Here is a 14,933-nt window from a genome sequence, read left to right as displayed (position 1 = left end):
CGGTTGAAGCAAGCAAAATTCGGATATTCTTTTTGAGAAATTCATAAGATTATGGGAAAAAGAGAGAGGACCGATTAGTACCATATAGGAAACAACCTCCAAATTTACGAAAATGTTGGCAGTCTCAACGAAAAACAATACATCAGATGTAAACCTTGAGATTTGGATTTATCATCGACTTGTATTGGAAAGTCATGGTTATCATGAGTATCCCTTCATCGCCTAAATACACAGCATACCTCATGTCTTTTTAAGAAACAGGTGAGAATAAATTAAGCGCGCAACAATTGAAAATTCAAGTAAAAAGGAAAAAAAAAGAAAATTTTGCACGTGCAAGGATAAGAAACACACGTGAAGAGCGAGTGCCAAATTAAAGGGATTCAGCACAAGATCGCGAAAATTTCCCCAAATAAACGCAATCGGACACTCACTTTCATTTGCCCTAGCAATCAAGAGTCGCAGCCAAATCCTTAGAAATGGAAAGGGGACAGTAAAAGCCGTCTACCCATCATAAATAGAAATAGAGATTCGTATGATCTAACTGCAATCTGGGATTTTAATACGAGGAAATAAAAAACCCTAGAGTCCCCCCACCCCCCCTCCTAACTACAAATCCCAACTGCAACCGATCTCAACCGTCCGTACTCGCATCCAACGGCTCCATTCTCTCCACCACTCGTGCTTATCACTGCCCACTTTGTCACTGCTCTCTGTCTCTCTCTCTCTCTCTGTCTCTGTCTCTCTCTCGACATGGCTCAACTCGTCATCTGTCCAGAGCTTCTTTGAGTTCCTGTCTGATCTTCCGTTCTTGAAAGAATTCAGTGCAGGACATATAGCATCGCCGGAAAAATCGGATTTTTACGTTTATTTCTTCGGTTCAGGATTATGGGTGCTGTCTCTTTGATCAAGAAATCAGCTCCTTTTCAGCTCTAACGCTAAAGCCCATTTGATTCTTGACTATCTTGAGCTGATTTTCAGCTCAAAGCTTCAATCTTTACATAATTTTGTTTACTTCTTTTTGGTAAATTTTTTTTTTCGTCCACTGTATGCCATGATCACCGATACTTATCCGAACATGATGCCTGATATTTCAATGCGATCGATGCTCAAGAACAGAGCAGATTACTCTGAAGAGCTCGATATCCATCGGAGTGGGTCTGCACCGCCTACTGTGGAGGGCTCTCTGACGGCGGTTGGAGGATTGTTTGATGTCAAAAGGAGCGATGGGAAAGGGTTTGTGTCTGAAGAGGAACTAAGAGCTGATCCTTCTTATGTGAATTACTACTATTCTAATGTCAATCTGAATCCGAGGTTACCACCGCCTTTGTTGTCTAAGGAAGATTGGAGGTCTGCACAGAGATTGAGTGGTGGTGGTGGTGGTGGTGGAGGAGGAGGAGGAGGAGTTGGAGGGATTGGCGATAGGAGGAAAGTGAGTAGAGGTGGTGTTAGAGCTGGAGAGAGAGAAGAGAATGGTGCAGTGGAGGCTAGGAGTGAGTGGGGTGTTGATGGGTTGATTGGCTTGCCAGGGTTGGGGTTTGGGAGTAGACAAAAAAGCATTGCAGAGATCATTCAGGTGAAATGAATACCTAGAAGTTTCATGCTTAGTTTATCTCATTATTCCTCGAGTTTTTAGTTTTGATTTTTGACCTGTTTATGGCGATTTTTTCTTTATTTGGTATGTAGTGCTTTTTTCGTTGGCAAAGATAAAGTTTGGCCTGATCCGATGATCTTATGGCACTGTGTGTAGCATGATTCTTCAGATTGAAGATATCATTGTTTCCAGACAGTTTGTTATTTACTGCACCTCGTTTGGCTGGAAGTGTTACTTGGCGATTCTAGAAATAATGAAGCTCACACACTTAATTTGTCACTGCTAAAAGCTAAACCATTCTCACTGATTGGAGGTCCATGCGAAAGCGTTGGCCTGTTTGATCTTATTTTCTCAATGCTTATTGCTTGAAAATGCACTCGTCGTATGTTGCAGATGAGACACTATCGTGATTGCTCTTTAGCAAAATTGAACACGTGCCTGTATTTGTGCATATTAACGCTTCGGCAGGCTATGGATCCAGATTAGGAAAAGCTCATACTTTTACGCTAATACTATCCTGCTAAAATTCTTTCTCATGGTATTTGCAAGTTGTAGCAAAGCCCAACGCGAACTACTAGTGCCTATTATGATGGGGTTTGCATATTTGTGACTGTTCTCCTCCTTTTCACAGTGTGGACATGAAATCTTTGATTTAGTGTCATGTCCCTCTTACCTTTCATGCCACCTTCTTTTACTGGACATAAGATGGTAAATAGATAGGTGTTGTGTCTTGCTTCATCTTTGATTCAACATTTGGAAATGAAGTCTTACATTTCATATGCAGGATGACATGAGTTATGCAACATCTGCCTCTCACCACCCTTCTCGTCCAGCCAGCCGAAATGCATTTGATGAAAGCACTGAAGCTTCTGAAGTCCAATTTCCTCAAATGCATCATGAATTGGAACATATGGATTCGCTGCAGCCCACTGCAAATAAAAATACCCTGCCTACTGTCCATGGTATTGGCGGGCGTGCTTCTCATACTTATGCTTCTGCTGTTGGCGGCTCCTTGTCTAGAAGTGCCACTCCTGACCCTCAACTTATTGACCGGGCTCCAACGCCTCGAATTCCGCCTGTTGGAGCTGGGAGGGTTAATTCCATGGATAAAAGAAGTGTTAGTGGCCAAAATTTGTTGAGTTCTTCAGTCTCACCTAATATGGGCGAAACAGGAGATCTTGTTGCCTCTTTATCTGGCTTGAATCTCTCGACAAATGTAATGACAGATGATAACATTCATTCTCAGTTGCAAATGCAACATGACCTTGGTGATCACAATAACTTTTACAACTTTCAAGATGAGAACCAAACCAAGCAACAATCATTCATGAGTAACGAGTTTCAGAAGCCTGCTGTTTCTGCTTCGAGCTCGTTTTTGAAAGGACATTCTGCTCAGAATCTTAATGGCCGAGGGAGCGCACTGTCTAACCATCACGATTTGGAAAGGTCTAGTCCTACTAATCCAAATTATGGCCTAACTGGGTTTTCCATGAATCCCTCTTCACCAACCATGATGGCAAGCCAACTTGGGAGTGGCAACCTGCCGCCTTTGTTCAAAAATGTAGCTGCTGCATCAGCCTTGGGCATGAATGGTTTGGACCCAAGAGTACTTGGGGGAGGTTCGCCTTTGGGGCCACATTCTATGGCTGCAGCAGCTGAACTACAAAATCTTGGTAGAGCAGGAGCTCACACTACGGGTAACGGTTTGCAGTTCCCCTTGATGGGCCCCTCATATCTTCAGTATTCAAGATCAAATGAGTATGCTGCAGCACAGCTCGCCGCTCTTGGTGACCCCACCTTGTTGGATAGGGAAGGCATGGGCGACTCCTACATGGATTATATGGGACTCCAGAAAGCTTATGTTGATTTGTTGCTTTCATCACAAAAGTCACAATATGGTATTCCTTACCTTGGAAAATCTGGGAGTTTTAATCACGGCTACTATGGAAATCTTGCATGTGGTATGGGCATGTCTTATCCTGGAAACCAATTGGGGAGCCCCCTCCTTCCAAGTTCTCCTTTAGCATGTGGTAGTCCAGTCCGGCATGGTGAGCGCAATGTTCGTTTTTCTTCTGGGCTTAGGAACTTAGGTGGGGGAGTCATGGGAGCATGGCACTCAGAAGCTGGTAGTAATTTGGATGATAGTTTCTCATCATCTTTGCTTGACGAGTTCAAGGGTAACAAAACCAGATGTTTTGAACTTGCCGAAATTGCTGGTCATGTTGTTGAGTTCAGGTATGAGTTGATACTAGCACTTCCTTTTCTCTTTACTAGAAGGGTTTCGGAATATCTTCTAACGCTTTGTTTTGGTGCCTTTGTGACAGTGCTGATCAGTATGGGAGCCGATTCATCCAACAGAAGCTTGAGACTGCATCGACGGCAGAGAAAGACATGGTATTCCATGAGATAATGCCGCGAGCTCTGTCACTGATGACTGATGTCTTTGGAAATTATGTCATTCAAAAGGTAGTCTTGGAAGATAGTTGTTACTCAGATCCAGTATTGGATTATATGTGGATTCTAATTGATGTGCTGTCAATAACATGTTCAGTTTTTCGAGCATGGAAGTGCATCACAAATAAGAGAACTGGCTGATCAGCTTGATGGGCATGTGCTGACTCTAAGCCTGCAAATGTATGGCTGTCGAGTCATCCAGAAGGTGAAACAATTATTTTGTTCCTATTTATTTCTCTCGAAGTATCTTCTTCTTTGGGTCACTGCGTCTCTATATCTGATCCCGTCGGTGCATATTTTTTTGCTACTTCCTCATTATTTTCGATTGATCTGTTACAATCTTACATCCCAAAGACTCAAATGGTGGCTTTCTGAAGAATTAATTGGAAATGCCACTTGGTTCTCTTGTGCAACTTCTCTCACTGATAAAACACAAGGAATGGACTTGTTTAATTTTGATATTTGACAATATTGATTAGTCATGCACTTAGAGTGATTTCAAACGTAAATGGTTGGTCTGAAATTGCTTTGAGTATTCAGGCTATCGAGGTAGTTGAACTGGACCAGCAGACTAAGATGGTGATGGAGCTTGACAGTCATGTTATGCGCTGCGTCCGTGATCAGAATGGGAATCATGTCATCCAGAAGTGCATTGAGTGTATTCCTGAGGATGCGATTCATTTCATTGTCTCCACCTTCTATGATCAAGTTGTAACACTGTCCACTCATCCTTATGGTTGTCGTGTCATTCAGGTCCGAATAAATTCTCGCTTATATGTCATGTGAATGTCTGCGTCTCACATCCTTCACCAACTATAAGTACATAAGAGCTTTTGTTCTGATAGTTATATGTAAATGTGACAGAGAGTCCTCGAGCATTGCCATGATTCAACAACTCAACGCATAATGATGGATGAGATTTTGCAATCAGTGTGCATGTTGGCACAAGATCAGTATGGGAATTACGTTGTGCAGGTTTGCTTCGTGTGTTATCGATTACTTCTCTAGCATAGATTATTTGTTTGTGGCCAGGGAACCCAGTCATCTGTAGGCTCTAAACATTGAGTGGTGACATATCCCAATAACAAAGCATACTTCTTTCAGTGTTAAAGCTAGTGCCTTTTGCATCGTGGATGAAATCAAAATTACTTAGAGGGGTAACCACACAAACTAGAATATATGCAAGGGAGTTAGTTATTCATCTTCTTCTTTCGCATAACGTTTTCCACTCTGGCATGAGCTGTTAGAAAGATAAATCTGTCTTTGAACTGAGTAATATGTAATATATTTTTGAAGATCATCTCTTAAAGCTGTCCATTGTGGCAAATTGACTTGAGCATCAAACTTTTCTTATTGATTACACTTTAGAGGCATGCGAGACGGAAGGACAAATTTTGTTAGTGACTTAATACTGGTTATTTTGATGTGAAATCTATGTTACACTCAGGGAGTTCTCTTTACATTTATACTTGTCCATGATCTACTTAGCTGTGTGGAACTCTTCTTTACATGATTTATTGCCCTGTGAAGTATTTAGCATATTATGATGCAGTTGAATCTCCAGTATGCTTCTCTCTTACATTTCTCGGACTTAAATAATCTCAGGTGGCTGGAGCCCCCACACAGAGAGCCTTGCAGTTGCTTTCCTTATGTGGATTGTAGACTTTGATTGTGTTCTTTGCATGCATGTCTAAACTATTATTTTGTTCCTTCATTTTTTTTTGTGCTTGATGCATTGTATATGTCACAGCATGTTTTAGAGCATGGAAAGTCACATGAACGTTCTGCCATAGTAAAGAAGCTGACTGGGCAGATAGTTCAAATGAGTCAGCAGAAGTTTGCCTCCAATGTCATTGAAAAATGTTTGGCTTTTGGAACTCCCACAGAGCGCCAGGCCCTGGTGAATGAGATGCTTGGCTCGACTGATGAGAATGAGCCTCTTCAGGTTTGTTCATGCTGATGTGCACCACACCCTGCATAATCTATAGGTCAAGTCGGGATAGGGAATGATGCTCGTCTGACAACTATTCTTTGTACTCAATACACTGTGATTCCTTTCTTGACTGTACGAGTGTTTTGGTCCAAAAAGCCCAGTAATTGATGTTGTTCTTTGTTTGCTGTTGTCAAATCAGAATGAGTTGAAAATGTCTTTACTTTGATGCATTGATGTGTCGAAAATCAGCCTAGTGTTGACTTAATCGGGAATTATTCTGTTCATAAAGAGAGAAACAGAGATAAGAGGTTCTTCGTTTGGGGTAGTTGGGGTCTATTGGTATTCACCTTCATCTTGGCTATTGGCTTTTTTCTCTGAGCAATTGACCATCCTAGTTATGTTAGCAACATTTGATAGACTTGATGAGTGATAATTTTGTTGTATGGATGTCATAGCCCTATGTCTACAATGTACTATGTTATTTGAAATGCATTTCTTGGTGGTGTTTGACAGTGCTGTAAACATTCTTTTTTATGGTTTCTTTTTGTTGAATTTAGGTGATGATGAAAGATCAGTTCGCAAACTATGTTGTACAGAAAGTGCTGGAAACTTGTGATGACCAGCAACTGGAACTGATCCTTAATCGAATAAAAGTACATTTGAATGCTCTGAAGAAGTATACTTACGGGAAGCACATAGTTGCACGTGTAGAGAAGCTGGTCGCGGCTGGAGGTACTTATTTCTTTGTTTTGCTTAAGATGTACTTGTTTCTAGTGGAATGATCTCCGGTCTGAATGCCATCTTATTTTCTAGCTCCACTACCTCAGTTAAGATTTTGATTATTCTTGCCTCACGTAATCAATGAGGTGTCATTGTCATCGACTCTATAAGCTGTGGGTCTTACTTCGTGCAATTTCTATTTTGTGATTGTGAGCATTAATCTTTTGATATGATACTTTGAGTGCATGGAGAGTTACTTTAATGCATTTGAGGTCTAAGAATATCCATGATTAATTTATGAACCTTTTAATATTTCTATTTTTGGTAACTCTGGAAATTGCAACCTTAACCTTGTTTCTTGATCTTTTGCAGAGAGGAGGATTAGCATTCAGAATCCACACCCGGCTTAGGATAGTGTAGGAAAGCTGTACAGCTAACTGAGGATAGAGTGACCTCTCTCTTTTCGAACTTTACTCTTAATGATAGCTCTGTCTATGTATTCAAATAGACAGTAGCTGGCTGAAATAAAAATTTGTTGGTTTTGTATTTATAGATGTAAAACTTTTTAGATTGGAGGATATACTAGAAGTTATGATGAGCTAAGGCCGAGGTAGCGAGTGCATCGCATCTGAAGAGGAGGTAAAGTTACCGTACAAGTTTCTTTCTAGAGTGTATAAAGGGAAGAGTAGTGTATATCTGATGGATGTACAAATGTTTCCAAGCGCAGAGAGCCTCTGTCTAGCAGAGTCGACAAAGATTTTCTTGTGTATGGGATTTCGGTATTTCCTTTCAATGGAGCTACTTTTATACTTTATGGAGGTTTTGTCTCTAGAATTATTTATACGCTTATTTGCTTACCTTTGAGGTATTGCTTCCAGAGAAATTTTGTTTTGATAATTGCAATTATATTATATGATTAAGTCCTTTTCTGAGCTTCTGGAAGTTCTTTATCAATTTTGGTATATACCCTTTGCTTCTGTTTTAACCGTTCATTGAAACCGAACTTACTTCTGCAAATCGGTTCGGAATAAACACTGTACTGTCAAGGCCTAGGGGAACAAGTATGCGGTCCATGAAGCTTGGTGATGTCATTAAGTGGCATGCAGTCCATTTGATAGAAAAGTAGATCTAAAAATTCCATTAGACAAATAATCCCCCTTTTCAAGGAACAGATAGGAAAAACATATAATCTCACATTTGCTCCGTAAGTTACGGCAAATGTGTAAAGCATTGTTTTGGCAATACGTGCCATGCGTGTGAATCATTTGCGAGTGTTCATATGAATCATGGCGTTCAGCCGTGATCCAGAAGTTTAGACCTTCAGATATTTGCTTTCTTCTCACTTGTGACAGCTCTGTGCTCTATGCTCCTGTACATACCATTGCTCCAGCTCTTGAAGCCTATTAGTAGGAATAGAACACATAAGATTTTTTTTTTCTTGTCGAAAATTTGAAAGGTTGCATGGTCGTTGAAACTTGAAAGTCATTGACTCAAGTTCGGAACTTGTCATGGAAATAAAAACTCAGTTCAGAACTTGTCATTACAAGTTCCGGATCTTTATTATTATTATTATTTTTTTTTTGGATTGTTAGAGAGATACACCTTCAGAGTCTCGGATGAGGAAGTCTCATGGCCATCTATTCGGGTAAATATGCTCCAAAATTGTTATCTTTTTGGGGTTATGCGAGACAAGAGCATGTCTGAAATACAGTCTTCCAAATTACAGGCACTCGACAAAAGCCGCCTTATGTTCAGCGAAAGATCGATAATGGTCTGTTAGGCCACAGTATGATATCCTATTACATTTTGAGGTGGTCACAAGGATGTCGGTGATCACCAACTAAAGAAACTAGTCGGGTTCTTGCTACAAAAGTTCAACAGGAAACAATTGAACACGAACATTCCAGGACTGGTCTGCTCAATTTCCAGCCGGGCTGGTTTCAAACACCATGCAGCGTGCTCGGCTAAGTGGACTAAATTACATGATTAAGCATCTGGAAATGGACTAGAGGTCAGCTGAACTTCGAAATTTACTTACCTCTGCAATGTCACCAGCGTTTACAACTATTGCATTTGGAATCGGGTTCGCGGGGACCCATCTTCTGTGGTGCTTAATCTGGAGGCTAGTTATCTCATCATCTTAAAGCAGGAAAGTTAAGGAACTACCATCAGAGTGTGGACTAACACCAACAAGAAGATCGGTCCAGGAGCGACTTGTGTAGGAGCTCATTCTTCCTAGTCTTACCTATCCGTGCATGTTATGGAGACTCTCTCTCTCTCTCTCTCTCTCTCTCTCTCTCTCTCTCTAGCCCCAACAGCAATGACAAATGGGCAAAGGCTCATTCTTCCTATTCTTCCTAGTCTTACTTGTTTATCTCTGTCCAGTACTTCTCAACTGAATTTCAATAGAGAATCGGGAGAAACGAGAAGTCAAAGAAACCGGAGATACTTGCAGAAAAATAATTTCTTTCTCATGGGAATATGATCATAAATCGATCTTGAATAGCATATTGATTGCTTGTGAAGCGGATTGTGCTCTTATCTGGTGTCATCATAGATAAGTGGATGATCACATACTTGAAGCCTGGTACAGTTAAGAGGCCATTTCTTGAAACTCTTACACTTATCTGGGCACGCCTTCAAGAATGCCAAGTCGCACCAATTGAGTTTTTGCTCTTCAGACTTGCACATCATTCTCTGCCATTGCAAACTTCTCTTCCAGGGGAAAATCGAAAAATGTTGCAACAGCTGTCTTCATGTTACTCATCACCTCCTCTGTGACCCTACAATGTGTTATCTGCAAGCAATGATTTGCCACATTAGATCTTTTAGTTCCGGCAATATCTGCTGCAAAAAGGGGAGAACTAAGAGCGCATCCAGTACAATTCGATTGAATAAGAGACACCTCCTCCAGTGAATATCCACGTCTCACCAGTCACCACCATGAGATGTGTCTTCCACTCTATTGAATTGCTTACACATCTTTTGTTCAACAAGTTCAATCTAGGGAGTCGAATATAAGCTCATTCTGTTAAATATTCTATGTAAGGAAAGCACAAAACTGAGAGAAAAGTGTTTTTCATGGGGCCGATAATTGTGCTCTTAATCAATATATTGGTGTGATACTAAAATTGAAGCAGAAAGAAGTTGTTTTGGACGGAAAACCAGCAATGGTTTAGGTGTATATGACTGACTACCTGGAAAAAGCCCCAGCCCTCGGACCAACATAAAGCCGAAACCGGGCAACACATCCTCAAAATGAACCGTGGGAATTTAGGAGCAAACTCGAATGCATGCTCTCAACAAGATTTTGCCTCCAAAATATGAATGAATTTGAATAGAGAAATGTGCTGCAGACATTGTGTTTAGCTTTTAACCATTAGCTGCCCTCAAAACCCGGATGTTTTCGAGCAATTTTCTCGACGATAATAAGTTCATGAGATGATCTTCTTCTTCTACTTGGCTCCGAAAGGATAATCAATTCGTGGAAGGACATTACGATATGATCTTCACTTCCATGAACTCTGTATCTTTCTAAGCTGAGTAAGAAGAGTTACAGTCTTACAGATACTTAAGTTGAAAAGAATTGCTTGCAGCAAAAAAGAACGAGCTTGCTCGCCATTTTAAGCAAAAGAGTCCAGAAATCGAACTTTCGTCGATGAAAATGAAAAGTTTTTTAGGCATCAGTGTGCGTAGCCTCGTCACACCCTTGCATCAAACATCATTATTCTCATCGAAAATGCGAAGCCAACTGTCCTGAAAAACGTCCCATCCGATTCGGTCCTTGATCACAGTATCGTCCCTATCACCAAGCACTTCAAAACTGGATCCTCCGGCTCTCTCTGATCCGTCACCGATCAATCATCAGATTCCTCACCCCGAGCAAGCCACCACTCGATGCGAAATTCCTAACGAAACCCTAATTGTCCAGAACCAAGTAGACGCGAGTCGATCGGTGCAAATTGACGAAAAAGGTTTGATTTTTTCCGGTCGGAACGTCTAAATTGCCAAGGATTAAGTGAAAAGTTTGGCGCCTTGAACAGAGAAGCTCGTTCAGATAGCGACTAGCGAGAGAGAAGAAGGGGATCGCCGGTTCACCTGGATCGAGTCCCGACCGCCGGTCAGGGTTGCGAATCGGCCGCGGATCCGGGTAACCGGGAGTTCCAGTTCCGTCCCACTAAAAAGCCGGCCCAATCTCTGCACTTGACCGGGTCAACAGGAGAAATAGGGACTAAAAATGGATGGACGGTAAAGATAACCGGCTGACAGCTGCCCTAACCGGTCCGTCAGGTCACTCGCTCACGGTTTATATATTCTCATCGACCGCAATTAACTCGGGTTTGCTTCCCTCCCGCTCGCTCCCTTCCTCTCTCTCCACCGGCCACCGGAGGCCCGACGACGAGTATGCTCTCTCTCTCTCTCTCTCTCTCTCTCAGCTTAGTTACTTAAGAATTATTTTTATCGTTTATGCAATGCTTTGTTTGTGGAATTTTTTTGTTTTAGGGAATTCTGCTTGTTCAACATTTTATGATTAAGCACATTATGAAAGATTGTACGCCTGGATCATTCGCTTGATTGCATTATTGCTGCTCGTCGTAGAGAGGCTTTGACATTGTGCATGAACAACTACGGAGTAGGAAATATGATGGAGATTGTGAGCGTTTGAATAGCCGAAAATGGCTTCCGGTTTGGACCCTGTGCCGCTAGCGCTGACCCGGCAAAAGACCGACCCGGCATGGAAGCATTGTCAAATGTACAAAAGTGGGGATAAAGTCCAGCTCAAGTGTTTGTATTGTGGCAAACTATTTAAGGGTGGTGGGATTCATAGGATTAAGGAACATCTTGCTGGTCACAAAGGTAATGCGTCCACTTGCCTGCGAACCCCGCCAGATGTCCGGCAACAAATGCAGCAGAGTTTGGATGGTGTTGTCGCGAAAAGGCGGAGAAAACAGAAGATTGATGAGGTCATCTCCACTATTAATCCGCAGACCTCTAATGAGGAGATTGATGCATTTGCTGTTCAAAGTGATGCCAATGGTAAGGCATCGAGTCCCATTCGAGTTGCTGAACTTGACTTTGCTGAGGTTCACAATGAAAGTGCCGACCCAAATTTGAATTCGTATATTAACCAAGAAGGCGGCATTAACAAGAGTGGCGTGAGGAGAAAGAGAGCCAAAGGAAAGAGTATTCCTGCAACTCCCGAAGGCATGCATCTCAGTGGCATGGCACTGAGCACGAAGAAGGTAAATAGTCAAATTGATACGGCAGTAGGCCAATTCTTGTATGATATTGGGGCATCTTTAAATGCAGTGAACTCGGTTTATTTCCAACCGATGTTTGATGCAATTGCTTCCGGTGGACCAGATGTACTACCACCCACATATAATGACCTTAGAGGCCCTATTCTGAAGAGTGTACTTGAGGAAGTCAAGAATGATGCTACTAAGCACAATGCAGCTTGGGGGAGAACAGGCTGCTCGTTGATGGTCGAGCAATTGAACACGGAGATGGGCAGAACATTTCTGAGTTTTTTTGTCTATTCACCAGAAGGAACAGTGTTCCTAAAATCTGTTGATGCAACTGATTTCGTGCATTCCTCAGATATTTTGGTTGAAGTACTCAAGCAGGTAGTAGAAGAAGTAGGTGTAAAAAATGTATTGCAAGTGATTACAAAGGGTGAAGAACAATACATGGTTGCTGGGAAAAAGTTGATGGATATCTTCCCTACTCTCTATTGGAGTCCTTGTGCAGCTGAGTGCATTGATTTGATACTCAAAGATTTTGAGAACCTTGAATGGATCAGTGCAGTTATTGAACAAGCTCGTTCTATCACAAGGTTTATATATAATCATGCCGTTGTTCTGAATCTTTTGAGAAGGTATACCTTTGGTAACGATTTAATAGAAATTGCTGGAAGTCGATCTGCTACTAATTTCGCAACATTGAAAAGGATGGTTGATCTTAAACCCAATTTGCTGGCCATGGTCACTTCACAGGAATGGGTTGATTGCCTGTATGCAAAGAAGCAGGAGGGTCTAGAACTGTTAGATTATGCAAATAACGAATCATTTTGGTCCTCTTGCAATCTCATCACCCGTTTAACGAGTTCACTCATGCGGCTTCTTAAAATTGTTAGCTGTGGGAAGAAGCCTGCAGTGGGATATGTTTATGCAGGAATGTACAAGGCAAAAGAAGCGATTAAGAAGGAACTCCTGAAAAGGGAAGATTATGTGGCGTACTGGGACATAATAGATCACCGGTGGGAGCGCCACTGGAGTCTTCCGCTTCATGCGGCAGGATTCTACCTAAACCCCAAATTTTTCTATAGCATTGAGGGAGATATACCCAGTGAGATCATTTCAGGGATGTTTGACTGCATAGAGAGATTGGTTGCCGATACAAAAGTCCAAGATAAAATAATCAAAGAGATAAATTTGTACAAAAGTGCTGCTGGAGATTTGGGGAGGAAGATGGCAATTAGAGCTAGAGAAAGTATACTTCCTGGTGAGAGTTCTTTAACAACTTGTTGAATTTATTTTCTCAGTGGGCATGTTGTTTGGTTTAAAGATGCAGAGACCTCGCTTTGCTTTTGGATCATGAGGCAAGTTATTAGTTAAACAAATGAAAGTTTATTCAAGATTACCCCTTTCCAGATAAATATGTTTATGTGGATGGCCAGTTAATGCTAATCAATCAATCCATATAAAGCAACCATGATTCGGTTCTCTCTGCTGGCCTTGCAGGTCTCTAGGAGGCTTTTGTTTGTAATAGATACAACTTTAAATGTTTTCAAGAAGTCACTATCAGATGTTTGTATTCCTGAGAATTTGCCTTGTTTCTTCCCTAGCTGAATGGTGGTCGACATATGGAGGAGGTTGCCCAAATTTGATGCGATTAGCTATCCGAATTCTAAGTCAGACTTGCTGTGCAATTGGAAGTAAACGGAACCTTATCTCTCTTGACCAAATTCATGAATCGAGGAATTGCTTAGAGCATCAACGACTCAGTGATCTGGTCTATGTCCACTACAACTTGCAGCTGAGAAAAGTGTAAGTTGAAACCAGCTCAATATAAACGAAAAAATGAAAGTACATCTGCCCGTTTAATAGGTTATCTACTTTTACTGACTATCTCTTAATCCTCATTCAGTGGCAATGTGGGAGGAAGTCCCATGGACCCCATTTCTTTAGAAAGCCGAAATCTTGTAGAGGACTGGATCATGGGTAAGGATTCGAGTGCGGAGGAATATTCGAGTTCAGATTGGATGGCGCTTGATCCTCCTTCAGTGAGCTCGCTGCTTTTAGGAGCTGCAACTAGTGAGACTGAAGACTTGGATACAGGTATATCTATTTCCTTTGATCAAAGCACAGGAAAGTGTTGTGCTTAGTCTAACTTTTGTGACAACTCAAACAGGTTTCAATGATCTTGAAATCTTGAATAGATTGAAGGATGGAGAAGACGATAATGTTGAGGACAATGCTGCAAATTAGTGGAGCAGCATTCCAAGGTCTAAGTTGTTACCACCTGTATATGTACCAATGCTAGATGCAAGCTTTTAGTGAAGTAGCGAGCTGTACATTACATTTTTATTGATATCTGGGAAAGATTTACGTATATTCGATGAATGTGGGCTAAGATAGCTCGGATTAGCATATCTATATATTAGGCGGAATTGTAATGCAGAGTTGAGATTTAAGTTCATTGTTCACAATGGAGCTTTATTGTACTTAATTTTCTTCTTCAAGATGAGAACCTTTAAGAAAGTCTTATTGCAATTGTTGCTGAATTATAGTTGTGTGAAGTCCCAAAAAGGTTCCCCAGTTTTTTTATTTTGCTTGATGGAGTTGAAGCCGAACACAGTTTTTCTTTGTCTACCAAGAAGAGTCCATGTGCCATTCTGAGTCTATACAATCAGATAATCTTGGATTCCCTGTGAAAATTCCATTAGGGTATTTTCTTTTCCCTCCTGGTGTGGCCTTGGATGATGCCGTACCTTGGCATGGGCAAATGGATGTCCTAATAAATTACCAAAACAAATCGCATGTAATTTTTCCAATTGTTTTTTCTTCTAAGTTTGAGCTAAGCCCTTCTCCAGGTTAGCTTCTGTCAACTTCTGGCTCTGAACGATTCTTCAAGATGACCAGAAGCAAACATTTCACGTGTTAAACTTGTTCCTTGTCTCCGTGTAATGCATTTGCAGTCTGCTTTTGTGAAGGTGTAAGAATTGAATTCTTA

The 14,933-nt window shown here is 41.3% G+C and overlaps 2 protein-coding genes across 5 annotated transcripts; both read left to right on the top strand.

Annotated features, from left to right (window-relative positions):
* The first annotated feature begins 453 nt into the window (after nucleotides 1-453).
* Nucleotides 454-14,442, top strand: LOC115743705. 4 transcript variants are annotated; one of them, XM_048278417.1, is made up of 6 exons: nucleotides 454-730; nucleotides 9,647-9,650; nucleotides 11,298-13,202; nucleotides 13,546-13,747; nucleotides 13,848-14,038; nucleotides 14,112-14,442. In XM_048278417.1, the coding sequence occupies exons 3-6, from the start codon at nucleotides 11,375-11,377 to the stop codon at nucleotides 14,186-14,188; spliced, it is 2,298 nt and encodes a 765-aa protein (XP_048134374.1). In that variant the 5' UTR covers nucleotides 454-730; nucleotides 9,647-9,650; nucleotides 11,298-11,374; the 3' UTR covers nucleotides 14,189-14,442. The 4 variants fall into 4 exon arrangements, with proteins under 4 accessions (XP_048134374.1, XP_048134375.1, XP_030534472.1 ...); XM_048278418.1 differs by lacking the exons at nucleotides 454-730; nucleotides 9,647-9,650 and adding exons at nucleotides 8,962-9,006; nucleotides 10,386-10,388; XM_030678612.2 differs by lacking the exons at nucleotides 454-730; nucleotides 9,647-9,650 and adding an exon at nucleotides 10,434-11,100 and having other exon boundaries at nucleotides 11,331-13,202.
* Nucleotides 723-7,555, top strand: LOC115743704 (pumilio homolog 1-like). The gene is made up of 9 exons (XM_030678609.2): nucleotides 723-1,573; nucleotides 2,376-3,826; nucleotides 3,916-4,057; nucleotides 4,143-4,250; nucleotides 4,586-4,798; nucleotides 4,910-5,020; nucleotides 5,796-5,990; nucleotides 6,536-6,710; nucleotides 7,071-7,555. Exons 1-9 carry the CDS (start codon nucleotides 1,052-1,054, stop codon nucleotides 7,106-7,108), a joined length of 2,955 nt encoding a protein of 984 aa, XP_030534469.2. The 5' UTR covers nucleotides 723-1,051; the 3' UTR covers nucleotides 7,109-7,555.
* Nucleotides 14,443-14,933: the final 491 nt, after the last annotated feature.

The sequence above is a fragment of the Rhodamnia argentea genome, chromosome 5, assembly GCF_020921035.1.
Source record: "Rhodamnia argentea isolate NSW1041297 chromosome 5, ASM2092103v1, whole genome shotgun sequence".
Classification (NCBI taxonomy): domain Eukaryota; kingdom Viridiplantae; phylum Streptophyta; class Magnoliopsida; order Myrtales; family Myrtaceae; genus Rhodamnia; species Rhodamnia argentea.
The sequence above is the reverse complement of the archived record's forward strand: the minus strand, read 5'-3'. Positions and strand labels throughout refer to the sequence as shown.

Coding starts and splice junctions, on each gene's coding strand:
- LOC115743704 (XM_030678609.2), top strand. CDS start 1,052: ATGATCACCGATACTTATCCGAACATGATGCCTGATATTTCAATGCGA. Junction 5,021..5,795: donor ATGGGAATTACGTTGTGCAG/GTTTGCTTCGTG, acceptor TATATGTCACAG/CATGTTTTAGAGCATGGAAA. Junction 5,991..6,535: donor ATGAGAATGAGCCTCTTCAG/GTTTGTTCATGC, acceptor TGTTGAATTTAG/GTGATGATGAAAGATCAGTT.
- LOC115743705 (XM_048278417.1), top strand. CDS start 11,375: ATGGCTTCCGGTTTGGACCCTGTGCCGCTAGCGCTGACCCGGCAAAAG. Junction 13,203..13,545: donor TAGAGAAAGTATACTTCCTG/GTGAGAGTTCTT, acceptor TTTCTTCCCTAG/CTGAATGGTGGTCGACATAT. Junction 14,039..14,111: donor GACTGAAGACTTGGATACAG/GTATATCTATTT, acceptor CAACTCAAACAG/GTTTCAATGATCTTGAAATC.